At 34.2% G+C, this 16,081-nt stretch overlaps 2 protein-coding genes across 2 annotated transcripts; both read right to left on the reverse strand.

Moving 5' to 3' along the window:
• Positions 1-648: 648 nt before the first annotated feature.
• Positions 649-4,113, reverse strand: LOC113862642 (G-type lectin S-receptor-like serine/threonine-protein kinase At1g11330). The gene is made up of 7 exons (XM_027495742.1): positions 2,810-4,113; positions 2,544-2,696; positions 1,969-2,117; positions 1,679-1,889; positions 1,287-1,521; positions 1,050-1,200; positions 649-957 (listed from the first exon to the last, which is right to left on the reverse strand). Exons 1-7 carry the CDS (start codon positions 4,095-4,097, stop codon positions 649-651), a joined length of 2,496 nt encoding a protein of 831 aa, XP_027351543.1. The 5' UTR covers positions 4,098-4,113.
• A 1,751-nt stretch (positions 4,114-5,864) lies between these two features.
• On the reverse strand, positions 5,865-8,743 carry LOC113849477 (G-type lectin S-receptor-like serine/threonine-protein kinase At1g11330). Its single transcript, XM_027479414.1, has 7 exons — positions 8,057-8,743; positions 7,840-7,962; positions 7,185-7,345; positions 6,887-7,097; positions 6,520-6,757; positions 6,291-6,441; positions 5,865-6,173 (listed from the first exon to the last, which is right to left on the reverse strand). Exons 1-7 carry the CDS (start codon positions 8,619-8,621, stop codon positions 5,865-5,867), a joined length of 1,758 nt encoding a protein of 585 aa, XP_027335215.1. The 5' UTR covers positions 8,622-8,743.
• Positions 8,744-16,081: the final 7,338 nt, after the last annotated feature.

Raw genomic sequence — 16,081 nt, forward strand, 5'->3', positions numbered from 1 at the left:
TAAACTACTGTTCAAAATGACGAGAACCACTCATATGACTGTCTTTCTATTGGACCTCATAGAAGTAGCATAGAGAAAAGAGAAAATAGAAAGGGGAAAAAAGATATTATTTTTTATTTTTAAAAATGAAAATAAACATGCTCTAATTCGGTCAACATTACATGAATAGAGAGACTCAACAAATTATTCGATTGAAAAAAATTGTTTCCAAATAGTCAATAGTTGGAAATAAATTACATGGAAGTTTCCATATAATCATGGCAGTGAGTGTTCACACATTTAGCAGTTTTGACTTCTGAGTTCCCATCTAAAATTGAATTGCCAATTTTGACTACTTTATTTTTCCACTATTGCCAATTTGATTTACTGTTGTTTATTCTTTCCAAAAGCATTTACTGTAAAGTAATCTTTATTCTAACATTTCCATCAATCCGCTCCTTTTATTCAATTAAGCATATCCTTAATCTATCTTAATGCTACTGCTAGCTGTTGGTCTTATAAAAATGCAATCGTTAACATATTCAAGCTTTCTGTTAATCTGTAAAATAAGACTATGTTAGTAGACAAGTATAATTGAATAATCATCTATTTAATATCTTCAGCATATAGAACGGCAGCAGTTTTTACAGTGATAACGATTTCATATTGCTATCTGCCTTGGATCTCAGTAAGAGTTACATTGTTGTTGGAATTACCCTGATTTTCCTGAGAAGAAGACTCTAAACTTGATGAATACTGCTTCTGAACGAATGCAACTTGCTTAGGAGGAGGAAGACGGGAAATCTCACTATTAAGCATAGATACTACAGTAGTCATAGTTGGTCTTGTTTTTGCAACTTCTTGCACACATAGAAATGCTATGTGGATGCACCTCAAAATTTGATCCTCAGAGTGTGAAGCTAATATCTCTGGATCTATTAAGGACCTAATGTTGTCTTCGTTCCATAGATTCCACGCCTAAGTAAGAGAAACATAGAATATGTAGTGTAATAGAATTAGTAGTAAGCAATCTAGGTAAATATGAAGGCTGTGGAGGGAAAAAAACTTACAAATCCTATGAGGCTGAGAGATTGTTCATCATTACGAAAGCTAGTGTTTCTTTTCCCGCTAATAATTTCTAGTAACAAAACTCCAAAGCTATAAACATCTGATTTCTCAGAAAATAGTCCTTCCATTGCATATTCAGGGGACATGTAGCCACTGTATTTGTTTAGATCACATTAAAAATGTTACTTTTCAAAGCAGACAAAATGCTAATAATTTTAAGTGTAATAAGGCATACTTACTATGTGCCAACAACCCTTTTGGTATTAATTTCATCTTCACCTTTATATATTCTAGCCAAACCAAAGTCTGATATTTTTGGATTCATCTCCGCATCCAGCAAGATATTGCTTGCCTTCAAATCTCTATGTATAATTTTTAATCTAGAATCTCTATGAAGGTAAAGTATACCCCGAGCAATTCCTTCAATTATATTAAAACGTTTTGTCCAGCCTAGAAGATTCCGCTGGAGTGGATCTGCCAAGAAAAGAAAATGAAACGGAAATTTAGCTAAAACAATATGCTTATAGGAAGCTAAATGAATTGGAATAAAAATTAATTGTTTATATTACATTTTACTAATCAAGTGACCAGAATGTTTAGAAGGTGAAGTATTTAGATGTATAAAACTAACCAAAGATAAATGCATCCAAGCTTTTATTTGGCATGAACTCATAGATCAACATCTTTTCATCTCCTTCTATACAGCAGCCAAGAAGTTTAACAAGATTGCGATGTTGAAGCTTAGAAATCACGACCACCTCATTCATGAATTCCTCTAGCCCTTGTCCAGATGCTTTGGAGAGTCTTTTCACTGCAATTTCCTGACCATCTGGCAATAATCCCTAGTAGAAGTTAAACAAAATCAAATTAGCAGTAGTATAAATGTGATATGAATGTCACTAGTGCAAAATATTTCCTTACCTTGTACACTGGACCAAAACCGCCCTTTCCAAGCTTATTGGCTAAGTGAAAGTAGTTTGTAGCATTTGCAACAACTTCAAAATCAAATAGCGGTAGCTCATCCAGTTTAACTTGTTTCTGGACCTCACTCACTCTTTGACTCCGACTTTCTGGACAAGTTCCAAATGAATCAACTTTTTTAAAATGATCTTCCCTTCTCTAATTTATAAGAAATATTTTAAAAAAATCTCAGGTAGAGAAACCATTTCTTAATTCTTGTATGTTATTGCTGCCATAAGCTTTATTAAACGAGTAGAGGGTAACATTTATCTGACTACTTCCTATTAAGTTAGATTAATCAGATAATTTCTTTCCAACAGAAAATGTCATGCTTAATCGGTAATCATATTGCATTCAGATAACCAAGGGATACTTTAAATTTTGTTCAACCTAGAAATTATGTAATCTTGAAGCTTCAGAATATAATGATGTTATAAATTGTTTGGCATCAAGGTTAAAAGAATCATATATGATGAAAATAAGGACTAATTGTTCTGCTCAAATATAAGTGCCAAATTATATTACGGCTTGATTACCTGGATAATGTTTAGCAGTTTTCTTCCGGAGGTGATATCTTCGAATGGTTACATATGCACATATGGCCAAGACAATCATTCCAATTGCCATTGTAACTATTCCAATGACTAATTTCTTGTCTCTTCTTTTACTCGTATGATTTTGTGCAATACCTAATAAAATTTGAAAGAAAATTGATCCAGTATCAGGCTCAAAAAAAAATAAATTGGAAGAGTAGATCTTAATAAGGTTAAACATAAACATAAAGCAATAAAACCACACATACTGGATTGAAATTCTGAATGGGCAAGACGGATGTGGAGATCAACTCCTCCGCTAGAGAATTGTTGTAAGTCAATTAAGTGTCCACTCCAATACAAGCAACCAATGCCAGCGTCATATGCATATGCCAAACAAGAGCAATTCTTCAAGCACTGGATTCCACATTGACCTTCCTCAACATCTAACCTATCAGCAAAGTCTGGAACTTTCATGGATGCAAGTTTCAAAAATTGATCTTCTTGGCCATCTGCACTTCCATTTTTCAACCTCTCACACTTGAGTGGCTTCTTTATCACACATCCACTAGTCCAATTTTTCCTACTCCACTCCTCTGGATTCCTTGGCTCATATCCACTCAAACAGCTACAGATTGGTGAATTTTGCACATTACAGCTTCCAAATGCCCCACACGTGCCATAAACATCACAATCAGAATTCTGCAACACCAGAGTCAACACATGCTTTCCATTATAATATCTCTCCAGTTTAATCTTTCCTTGTTCATTCAACGTAAGGATTCCAAACGCAGATGGATCAGCAAAACTGTAAGTTAGATAAACAGTTTCATTCCCTTCATATCCTACATTCCATCCATATAGATACCCAGTTGACATTAATGGTGTCCCAATAAAGATCCTACCATTCCATGGACCAGTTCTCCAATAAGGGCGAGTTTCATTAATCCATAAAAATACTTCTGGAGCATCCAAACGTTCAAGGGTAGCCGAGAAGTAGCCAGTTGAAGGATCAGAAGCACTTTTCCTTGATATAAACCTTATTTTCTCACCTGTGATTCTGTTAGCACTGATCCTCATTGTTGGCACTGCTGCATCAGCAGGATGTTTGAAACTCTCCCATATTGTTTGTCCAGTACGGTCATCTAGCAGCACGAGATTCCCAGAACGTAAAAGTTGAGCAGTTGAATTGGTTGGTGTTGAAGTGTTTGACGCATTTGACGACCAAATAACTTGGTGTTTCCCATCAAGTACCACAACATTTCCATCCTTAGATATTTTCAAAACCCCTGAAGAATCTAGGAGTGGTTGGTTTCTGTTAGCTATCCATATGACGTTGGAGTCAGAGAGATACCAGATTCCAACGTAGCGGTGTGTTGAATTCTCAGGGCTGAAAAAACCAAGTTTGAAGACACTGTCACTTGAGGTTATTGTCTCTGAGTCTCTTATGGATTGAGAAGATGTGATGGTATCACTGGCTAAGGTCAAACCCAGGAAAACGATGGAAAATACGAGCAAGAAAGCATTTACCAAGCTAGTGTGACTTGGGAATCCCATAATAGATAATATTTGTGAACACTTTGTGAGCAGAACCGTGAATTTAGTATTTGTCGAGGATGATGTCTTCTTGAGGTGTGCTATGTCCACTTGTTAACGAGGTTTGTCCAGTGACTCAATCAAAATTCCTGTCGGAGTTTTTGTTGTTTTGAGCTGTCCACTAGAGAGCTCAACTAGTTAGGTAAACATATTCTATTACTATTACAAGCATTACTTGCATAAAAACTGGAAGTGAAAGCTTTATCAATTGTGATGTGTATATTTTTAAGTTAAAAATAATATGTAATTTTTTTTATTTTAATGATTTTTACCTTTTATTTATATTTTTGTTAATTTTATTTTAAAATTTAAATTAAGGTTATTTTATAACGTTTATAAATTTTTTATTTTTCATAAATACTCAATTTTTTATTAATAAAAAATATTTTAACAAGGACTTTAAATTATTTGAATATATTTTAAGTATGTAATTACTTATATTTGCAAACATTGTAATTATCCCGAAATTACGCTTGTGTAATGGTGCACTTTCTTTACTCTCACTGGTATTTAGTTGACTCTCAGTGTTCCCATTCAGCGTACGAAAGGCTAGTTTGCTTGCTTCGACGGTGTTATTTTTCCGACGGCCAGCTTGGCCATACCTTAAAAGTCGAAAACGTGGATGGTAAAGTCAGCTCCACCTTAAACAATAGGACAAGTCAAGTCTATTCATTTGTTGCATTCAATAATTTTTATTTAAGAAGGACTAATCCGAGTTTTTATTCACTAAATAATCACATAAGAGTGTTATTTAAGAATCTTTTTATTTAGTTCATTATCTTTGACTTGATAATTATGCCAGCAGGAAGTTTCCTACACATTGACGGAGACGCACTAAAGAGTAACAATGCAAATTCTAGAATGCTGATTCTGAATACCATTTTAAAATAATTAGAAATGTGTTCAGAATAACACGCTTAAGAGGCCGCAGTTGTTGACTTGGGTTAGACTGCATTGTGCAAATGTGCATAGCTGAATGTGACACATGACATCATTGCAAGCAAACTACAAAGGGTAGAAGTGAAAATGAGTGTGTAAAAGGAAATGTATTGACTTGAACATAGACATGCAGGGCCCAAAAAATAGTGGTTTAACAAAATGATCATGGGCCGAACTCTCTAACGCCTGCATGGTACGTTCGAAAACAATGCCGTTGTTGACCCAATAAACATCACTGCCGTTGATCAACCCGAAAAGAAACAATAACACATTATGGACCCAAAAACTAGTTAATCTCAGCAACTTTACACTAACTAAAAATTTGTATTGTAGTGAAGTTAGATTAATTGCAGAAACTTCTTCAGCTTCCAGGTGCAAAATGATAATTACAATTTATAGTGCAAAATTTGCAGTACAGTTGCTCCACGGAATAGGCAAAGAAATACCCCCTACAAAAAATACTATAATGCAAAATCTAACCCCCGCATTCACTTCTACAACATATAAGTCGTAGAATAAAACCTTGCCCTTGTTTTTGGAATTTGATGACATATAATCGACTATATTATAAGAGAACAAACTTTAATATTAAAATTCAACCAAACATATAGCTTAAGTTAAAACCAAATTCAAACTGCTGTTGTCCCTTTTAAGTTTGCTAGGACAAGCCAAAAATCAAGTCTATAGTTTGTAAATACAATTTTCAGTGCAGGACCTTGACCATATACAGATTTTATAACTTAAAGATCATCTGGGGTATATTCAAACAGTTTTTTCAACATTTGTTTTCTACCTTCCTTGCATGTCTGTGACAGTAACATTGTTGATGGAGGACGTTCTGAGATTCTGCTGAGATGACTCTGCACACCATATAATTTGCTTTTCGATGAATGGGGGGTGGGATGGGGGAGGAAGATTAACGATCTCGCTATTAAGCATTGAAACTACTATAGCCACAGTTGGCCTCTCTTTTGCAAGCTCTTGCAAACACAGAAGCCCAATGTGCATGCATCTCACTATGTCATTCACATTATTTGGATTGCATATCTCTGGGTCTATCAGAGATGAGATGTTCTTTTCATTCCATAATTTCCAAGCCTGAAACCAAAACAAGAATCAATTTATAACAGTTAAACAACTAGCCATTTTCATGGTTATCAGCAATAGGTGATCGTGTTTTTTTCAAAACAAAACAAATAATTTAGAAGGGCTTACGAATCCTAAGAGACTCAATGAGTGGTCATTATCATAATAGCTACTGATTTTTCTCCCACTAATAATCTCCAGCAACAAGACTCCAAAGCTAAAAACATCAGATTTCTCTGAAAACAATCCTCGAAATGCATATTCTGGAGGGATATAGCCGCTGCATTTAAGCCATATATGATTAACTCACTTTCATCTTGTTATAAAGGTATAAACTTGATATAGAAGGGATACTTACAACGTTCCAACAATCCTTTTAGTATTAGCTTGTATATCATTGCCTCCAAAGATTCTAGCCAGACCAAAGTCTGATATTTTTGGATTTAGCTCTCCATCCAACAAGATGTTACTAAGCTTTAAATCTCTATGTATAATTTTTAGTCTAGAATCTCTGTGGAGATAAAGCAAACCTCGGGAGATTCCTTCAATTATATTGAAGCGTTTTGGCCAATCTAGATCCCTTTTTCTTACTGGATCTGTAGAAGAAACCAAAAGTGAAATGAAAACAATCCTTATTGAAATGAATAACCAAGTTTGTAAAATTAAATGACTCAATTGTTTATGATACTGTTATCAGCATAGACAACAATGAAGCTTGAACTAACCAAATAGTATTACGTCCAAACTCTTGTTAGGCATGTACTCATATATCAACATATTTTCCTCATGTTGAATACAGCAGCCAAGAAGTCTCACAAGATTGCGATGTTGAAGCTTTGAAATCACTAATACCTCGTTCATACATTCTTCTAACCCTTGCCCAGATGTTTTTGAAAGTCTTTTTACTGCTATTTCTTGTCCACCTTTCAACTGTCCCTAGTAGACAATTACAAGAAACAAAATTTTGCATTATTTTATTTACAAGAAATTATGAAAGTTAAGACTACATAAAACTAAACTTACCTTATATACTAAACCAAAGCCTCCTTGACCAAGTACGTGGGTTGTGTTAAAATTGTTGGTAGCTTTTGCCAGCTCGTCAAAATTAAAAAGCGGTACCTCGTCATTGAGTTTGACTTGTTCCTGATCCTCTTTCATTTTCGGCCTTTTTAAGTATATTTTTCCTGTGTTGAATAATAATAACACTTCACGTGAAATTAAATACCCAACCACCTTTTTCTATGAATAATTTGCTAAAACGTGTTGAGACTTATATTTTAATGATTTTAAAAAGTCATTAATTAAAAAGTCATATCAAATTTAGGATTTTAATAATACTAGTAAGTATTTTATAAATCATAGGAATATTTTTTAAAAAAAGATAAATTTAAAATATATCTAAGCGAAAAATATGTGTAATTTTTAACTAGGTTTGAGATTTTACACAAATCAAAATTAAATATTTTGAACAGCTACTTCGATTCAGATGATTTTTTAAAGATATTTTCTCTCCTTAATATCTCCCTCCTCCGTTTATTGTCATTGCAGTAGCAATCAACATATTTCTACGGAATCTATACATATTCCTAGCAAATTCATGGTTTCTTTTCTATTTGCCGTCTGAAACCATGAATATTCTTGAATCAAAATAACATTTTAATCTAGCACAGATACATACCTATTGATTTAGCGGTCCATTTCCACAAGAGATAAGCACAGCCAACCAAGGTAATCATTCCTATAGTCACTCCAACTGGAACTATCAATGTCTTGTGTTTTCTTTTAAATAAAGAATGTTTTTCTGCATTTCAAAACACAAGTCAAACAACATAGACTAACTCATAGTACTTCAAATACTAAATTAACATTATAAGGAAAACAAAAGATAACTCAACCGAGTTCTGAAGGGGGCAGACGAATGTAAAGATCAACTCCACCACTTGAAAATTTCTGTGTGTCGATCAAATCTCTGCTCCAAAACATGCACCCAATGCCCCTGTCATATGCATATGCAACACAAAAGCAATTTCCAAGGCACTGTGCTCTGCACTCATCTTCCAAAGATTCTGACCTCTCTACAAAGTCTGGCACTTTCATATTCTCAAGTTTCAAAAACCCATCTTTGCTGACTACACTTCCATTTTTTAGTCTCCCACATTGAATTGGCTCCTTCCTTACACACCCACTAGTCCAATTTTTTCTATTCCACTCTTGTACATTTTTTGGTTCATATCCACTCAAGCAGCTGCATAATGGTGAGCTCTTCCAATTGCAGCTTCCAAATGCCCCACAATAGCCATAAGGATCACAAGAAGTTGATTCCGACACACCCCTACTTCCTAACTTTTCGTGGTTCCACCATACCCATGCAAGTTGGCCCTGTGGATTCAAGGTCAAGATTCCAAAGTAAGATTGATTTGGGAAATTATAAGTAAGATTAAAAGGTTCCATCTTCTTCATTCACCACACTACATCCATATAGATATCCACTTGACATAAAGGGCGACCCAATAAAAATCTGGCCATTCCATGGACCAGACCGATAATATGGGCGAGTTTCATTAACCCAGAGAAACGCTTCTGGTGCCTGAGGGCGTTCAAGAGTAGCAGAATAGTACCCAACAGAAAGATCAGAATCACTTTTCGATGATATTATTTTCACCTTCTCTCCTGTTATTTTGTTAGTACTAAGTTTCATCTTTGGCACCAAAGCATTAGAAGGGTGTTGGAAACTCTCCCACATACTTTCTCCTGTGGTACCATCTAGCAAGACAAGATTTCCAGTCGCTAAAAGTTTTGCAGTTGAATTGGATCTAATACGTGTCACGTTTGATGACCAGACAACCCGTTTATTGCTATCTAATACAACAAGGTTGCCATCTGCAGAAATTTTAAGAATCCCAGAAGAGTTTTTTTCTAGTGGCTGGTTTCTGTTAGCTACCCATATGATATTGGATTCAGACAGATACCATATTCCCACGTAGCGATTCGCTGAATTTTGCGGGCTGAAGAATCCCAACTTGAAGACAGTGTTATTTGAGGTAAGAGTCTGGGGTTCTCTGATGAATTGGGCAGATGTAAGCGTATCATTGGCAGAAGTGAAGGAGAGATCAAAGCAGCTAAGTATGAAAATAGAAAGTACGAAGTTGGTATGAGTTGTGAAATCCATACTCTTTTAACCTTTTGTTTAGTAGAGAAATGGTTGTTTCAATGACCCATGAATTTTTCTCTTCACAGTTTATATGATCCTCCATTTATTGAGGCAAATTGCATCATCTTTATTGGAACTAGTTGGATGTTGTTGGCTATACATATCAATTAAAACTACATTTTTATTTTTGATATTTTGTAATAATATTAAATAAAAATATTCTATTAAAATAAAATTATAATTTTAGTTGAAAAATAACATTTAAAAACAACATCTAAGTTATATTCTTTTATTAATATAAGAATTGATTTTAATATTAAGAATAAATCTTATTGAAAAATATTATAATATTTTATTTTCTTAATACAATAAATATTTATATATTTTAATTTTTTTAAAACAAACCTGAAAAATAAATGATAATATTTTTCTTTGACTAAAAGCAAAATCATAGACATCAAGTTGAATCGAATTGAGCTAAATCCAGTTTGTAAATATTCTTTACTAACTTGATCCTAAATCATTACGATTAATTTCAAATTAAATAAAAAATTCATGGTTTATATATAGAAAGAGAATTATTCAAATAAAACACTTAATATAAACTATTAAATTTATTTAAATAAATAAAATTAACATACATATATATATAGTTTTTGATAATATATTAATAAGAAGATGGACTCAGTTGATCCACGTGCTTAGAGTAAATATATTATATTTTTTTTACATAGAAAGTTTAAAAAAATGTCATAAAAAGCATAGTTTTTTTTTTTTTAATTATGTACTAAATCCTTGGAGCAAAATATAAGTCAGCAGAAGAAGGAATAATGAAAAAGTCAATTCCTGACCAAAATTTGTTTCCTAGTAAATAAAAAACTTAGTACAAATGAGGAAGACTAAGTCGGGAACATTTAACAACACACTGAACTTGGTATAGTTAGCAAGTAGTGACTAATGATGTACATTTAAAGCACTCTCACGTCTACAATAAAACACTTCACCAACCTCACCCATCTTCCATACAAAGAAATCAATGGTTGAGGTAGAAGAAACATTCTATGATTACATGAACCCCTACAATCAAAACAAACCAACCAATAAGTCCAAATCAAACAGGGTCAGGGCGTGGCCGAGTTCTGAAGAGACTCCAACCAAAAGTGAAGATAATATATCAAATTTTATTATACCCATAAATATACGTTTTGTAAACCATTGCCATAGTGGACTTTTACATGGAAATATGAGACATGTGTGTTTAATTTGGTGTACTAAATCTTTAGTATTCAAACCTTATCATTGAACTCTCGTTATATCAAATTAGTTAGTTGACCTCGCTATACTTCTTTAAGGAGCGTTTATTCTTTTATTCATAAGACACAACTTTAAAGCAAAACAAGTGGCTCCATGGACTATGCAAAGAATTATGGTAATTGGAGAGAATAGAGAACACTCTTAATATATAAGAATTATTCTTAAATTTGTTTGATAATAATAACATAGCATAGAGTCTTATTTATACTAATCTTGAAGGGCTAAATTTATCTTAAAAAATTAACAAAAATCTGGCAGAAATTAAACTTAATTAGGATAAGTTTTGGAAGATAAACTATTAAAGAATATTTGTTGGGACTGTTGTAGTTGTTGTAACTTATGCAATAGAAAAAGGCTATTCATAGTAGCATTCATTATGCAGATGAAGGATTCATGGGTTAGGTTTGAGTTCTTACTTCTTGGATTTGGTCTTTAACATGATCCATGTTTCCTTAGTGAATTGAACCTTCATCATCCTTCCTGGGTTAGAAAGAACTCGCCCTTGAATTATATTCTACCTCATCTTTAAAGTATAGAGATAAATCTGCAATGTTAAAGGTGGCAGAGACTCCACAAGTACTAGGTAATTTGACTTTGTAGGCATTATCATTAATCTTTTGCACACCTTTGAATGGACTGTCAGTTGTTGGGGATAACTTGGCATTTTATTACTTTGAGAGTTGTTCCTTTCGCAGGTGAATCCATACTAAGTTTCCTTCTTTAAAAGTCTTCAGTCTTCGATCCTTATCCCATTGAGTCTTGTACTTAGAATTCTGCTTCTTGATCTTATTAAAAACTTGGGCATGCAACCTCTTAATTTCTTCTGCCCTTTGATTTGCATAAGCACTATACTGTTGTTTGTTGGATGAAGGGGTCAAGTCAAGCGGGCTAAGGGGGCGATTGTCATAGACCACCTTAAGTGGACATTTTTCAATGGCTTGATCAGTGGAATTGTTGTAGGCAAACTCAACTTGGGCAAGGATAAGATGCCACTATCTCAAATTCTTTCCAACAAAGCTTCGAAGCAAATTTCCCAAAAGCCTATTGATAGCTTCAGTTTGACCATTTGTCTAAAGGTGACTAGTACTAATGAATTGCAGCTTGGTACCCATTTTCTTCCACAAGGTTCTCTAGAAGTGGCTTAAAAACATCACATATTGATCAGAGGTGATAGTCTTAAAAATTTCATGAAGACAAATAATCTCCTTGAAGTACAGATCAACAACTTGAACAACATCATTGGTCTTTTGGCAAGCAATAAAGTGAGCCATCTTCAAGAATCTATTGACAACTATCATTATAGAATCTGTCTAGCATTGAGTTCCTTGTAGTCCAAGAACAAAATCCATGCTGACATCTTTCTAAGGTGCTTCAAGAACTGGATGAGGCATGTACAACCTTATGTTTTGGCTCGTAGTTTTGGCCAGACAGCAGATTCTACATCGTTGAATGTGTCTATTAACATCTCTTTCAAGTATAGACTAATAGAAGTTTTCCTTTACTAAGGTCAAAGTCTTGTCTCTCTCAAAGTAGCCAACTAATCCTTCATCATGAGCCTCCTATATGATTACTTCTCGTAATGAGCTTTGAGAAATGCAGAGAGCTTTTCCTTTGAATAGGAATTATTCATGTTTGTAGTATTTATGAAAAGATTGTGATTCAATAGCACTCAAAGCTTCACAAAAATCTAGATCATCTTAGTACATCTCCTTGAGGATCTCAAAACCGACAACCTTTGTTTGGAGAGTATAAAGCAGGGCATGGCGTCTATTGAGGGCATCTACAATAGTATTTTGAACTCCCACTTTATGCTTAAGTAAGAATGGGCAAGTCTGCAAAAACTCGCTCTAAGCAACATGTTGATGACTGATCTTTTGTTGGGAATTTAAATGCTTAAGGGCTTCATGATCTGAGTAGAGTATGAACTTCTTGTTCAATAGGTAATGGCTCTAGTATTGCAATGCACGAACAATAGAGTAGAACTCCGTATCATAAGTGGAGTACTTGAGTTTGCCATCATTGAGTTTCTCGCTGAAGTAGGCTATAGGATGTCCCTCTTAGCTTAAGACAACACCTATTCTAAGGTTAGAAGCATCACAATTGACTTCAAACACTTGGTCAAAGTTTGGAAGGCCTAGTACAAGTGTTTCAGTTAATCTCTTCTTCAATTCTTCAAAACTCTTCTGGCTTGCTCTATCCATTGGAACTTATCTCCCTTAATATAGTCTGTAAGTGGAGCAGCAATGGAATAAAGTTTTTAATAAATCTCCTATAGAAGGAAACTAGGCCATGGAAACTCCTCTCACCATGGACAGACTTAAGAATGGGCTAATTGTTAATGGCTTCAATCTTACTAGAGTCAACTCAAATGTCTTCAGGAGTGACAATGTATCCTAGGAAGATTATTTCTTCTGTCAAGAATGAGCATTTCTTCAAGTTAGCATAAAGCTTTTTCTTATTGAGAGTATGTAGCATTTGTTGAAGGTGCATAAGATGTTCTTCCTTGCCTTTGCTATAGATTAAAATATCGTCAAAGTAAACAACCACATCTAATAAAAGGTCAAAAAACCCGGTTCATTAATCGCATGAATGTGATAGAAGCATTGGACAGTCTGAAAGGCATAACTGTCCATTCATATAGACCATCTCTTGTTTTAAAGGCAGTCTTCCATTCATCTCCTAGCTTGACTCTAATCTGATGGTAACCACTAGAAAGATTGATCTTAAAAAAGATAGTGACACCATGCAGCTGATCGAACATATCATCAAGCCTTCGTATTGGAAATTGATACTTGATAGTGATCTTGTTAACAGCTCAACTATCGATTCACATTCTCCTGCTCCCATCTTTCTTCAACTCTAAGAGTGCAGGTGCAGCACAAGGATTAACACTTTCCTTGATCAACCCTTTCTTTAGCAGCTCTTCAACTTGACATTGAATCTCAGGATGTTCTTGTGGACTCATTTGATAAGCTGGTCTATTAGAAATGATAGTTCCAAGAATAAAGTCGATAACATGTTAGGTGTCTCTCATAGGTGGTAATCCATGCGAAATTTCTTCAAGTGCTACATTTGGAAACTCAACTAGCAATTGTGTGATTTTCAAGGGGATAACAGTCCCATCATTGGACTCAAGTATTAAGATAAAGCTCATGGCTTAGACTTCTTCCTCAGTCACTTTGAGCAGCTCCTTGGCCACTAAAGACACAAGTAGCTTGGACACTTTCTTACTTTGTTTGTATTCATCGAATTGTAAATGTGCTAACTCGATTTTTACTCCATCCTTTACGAAGGAGTAAGTGTTGGAATAACCGTCATATATACATGACGATCATATTACCAAGGTCTCCCAAGAAGAAGATGACAAGCATTTATAGGAATAATGTCACACCATACTTTGTCTTGATATTTTTTACCAATAGAAAAAAAAGACAAGGCAGCATTTAGAAACCTTTACCTCTCTCCCTTTGTTAAGCCAATGTAGCTTGTATGGATGTGAATGATCTTGTGTTGGTAACTTAAGCTTTTTCATTGTGTAGTTAGATACTATATTCTCACAACTTCCACTAGCTATGATAATTCATTGGGCATTTTAGTTCTTGAGATTGTCATTGACAAGTATTTTAATCTCTGAGATTGTCTCCAACAAACATTTTAGTTCCTAAGAAAGAGATGAAGGGTGGTGGAGGTTTTATTGAAAAAGGATCTAGTGAAGGAGATGATAGATAAAGTTTATGTGAAGCTGCATTTGCAAGATGTTTAGTAGCTTTGTAAGAAGAGGAAGGGAAGAGGGATTTGAGTTCTTACACTCGTCAAATGATAGAAAAGTCATGTTGAAACTTTTATTGTTGTCCTAACCCATTGTAAATTGCAGCATCATCAAACAACACATCTAGTAGTCTGCCCTTAACAACACATCTTATATAAAACTTCATCATATCGAAGCGCTGCACCTTAGGCTTGTGCCAACTTAGAAAGCTCAGATGAAATAGAAACAATACCTTTATTGCTTGGACCAGCAATGGATTCCTTTGTGTGACTTGTCCTTTTCCCTAACCTTTTACTAGATGATGGGGCAACCTAAAATATTTCAAAGTTTGATTATGGAATGAAAAATTAAATGCATATATAGGAATCCTGCAAAGAAAATTGTGGTTACGTACCTTGGATCGTAAAGTGATTAGAGACAATGACCAGACAACATAAATTCCAATTGCATCTCTAAGGCAATTGAGGTTTGCTGTTCAGAACCCAACGCATCATTTTCAAATCACACCCATGTAATAATTAACCTCACATCAATAACAACTTCATCGCTTACAACTCAAGATGTTGTGCTCAAGTGAAGCTGAAATACTAGTATGAATGCATCCATATATACAAAGGAAAATAGAAGAGTATCTCACTTTCACACAAGAAAAAGCTAAAGAGGATGTGAAGGAAAGATATGAAGATGAAAGCAAAACAAACCCAGAAAACAATTAGTTATAATCTTAAGGACTAAAATGTTTGTCGGTGACAATCTCAAAGACTAAAATGTCCAATGAGTTATAATCTTAAGGACTAAAATGAAATGAAAATATATATTATACCACATTCGGCGTCGTTTTTGTCACGTAATCAATGACACGTGGCACGTCAGCGTCGTTTTGCCTCATAAGTAACGACATGTGTCACTTAACATGATATGTCAGTATTCCGTTACTGTCTATTAACAGCGTCTGGATTTAGAAGCTTAAATGCACAATGGAGATGAAAGTCAAGGACTAACGTGACATTTTATATTTTTTAGGGACTAAAGTGCAAGGCGCAAACTCTCTCAAGGACCAAAATGACAGTTTAGTCATAATATAAATATAACCTAAATTTCTTATAAATTTCTATTTGTTTATTAATATGTTTAAATAATATTTTTATCCTTATACTTCATTTACATTAATGTAAATTAGACTCTATATGTAAAAAAAATTTAAATTAGTCCTCTTGTATATATTTATTTTTTATTTAGTAATTGTCATTATCTTTAAACTAAATGACATTAGTCTTCTTTATCTTCTCCTCCAACTCCATCTGCATCACTATTGTTGCCTCTGCCATCGATGTTGCATGCGATGTCATTATTCATGAATAACTTTACTTCTTGCTCTCAGTCCTATGCTTCTTCATTGCTATTGTGACGCATGCCAATGAAATAATCAGAACTAATACTCGGATCGAGAATTCATTTATCATCGCCCTTTAGTCGCGACGATTCTTCTCGTACGGCTGTCAGATCAAGAATTCAATCATCATGTTATGTAAATTGTATGTTTTATATAAAGAGGCCTTACACACTTGAAAAAAAATACATTGTTCTCTTAGACACTTTTCTTAATGAATTTTTCACATCTTTTAAAGTAGTTTGAAAGTGGAGACATTGATGAAGACATAAAATATCTTTCTAGAGTCTAAATAA

This window comes from Abrus precatorius, unplaced genomic scaffold (assembly GCF_003935025.1).
Source record: "Abrus precatorius isolate BTA unplaced genomic scaffold, Abrus_2018 Scaffold10, whole genome shotgun sequence".
Classification (NCBI taxonomy): domain Eukaryota; kingdom Viridiplantae; phylum Streptophyta; class Magnoliopsida; order Fabales; family Fabaceae; genus Abrus; species Abrus precatorius.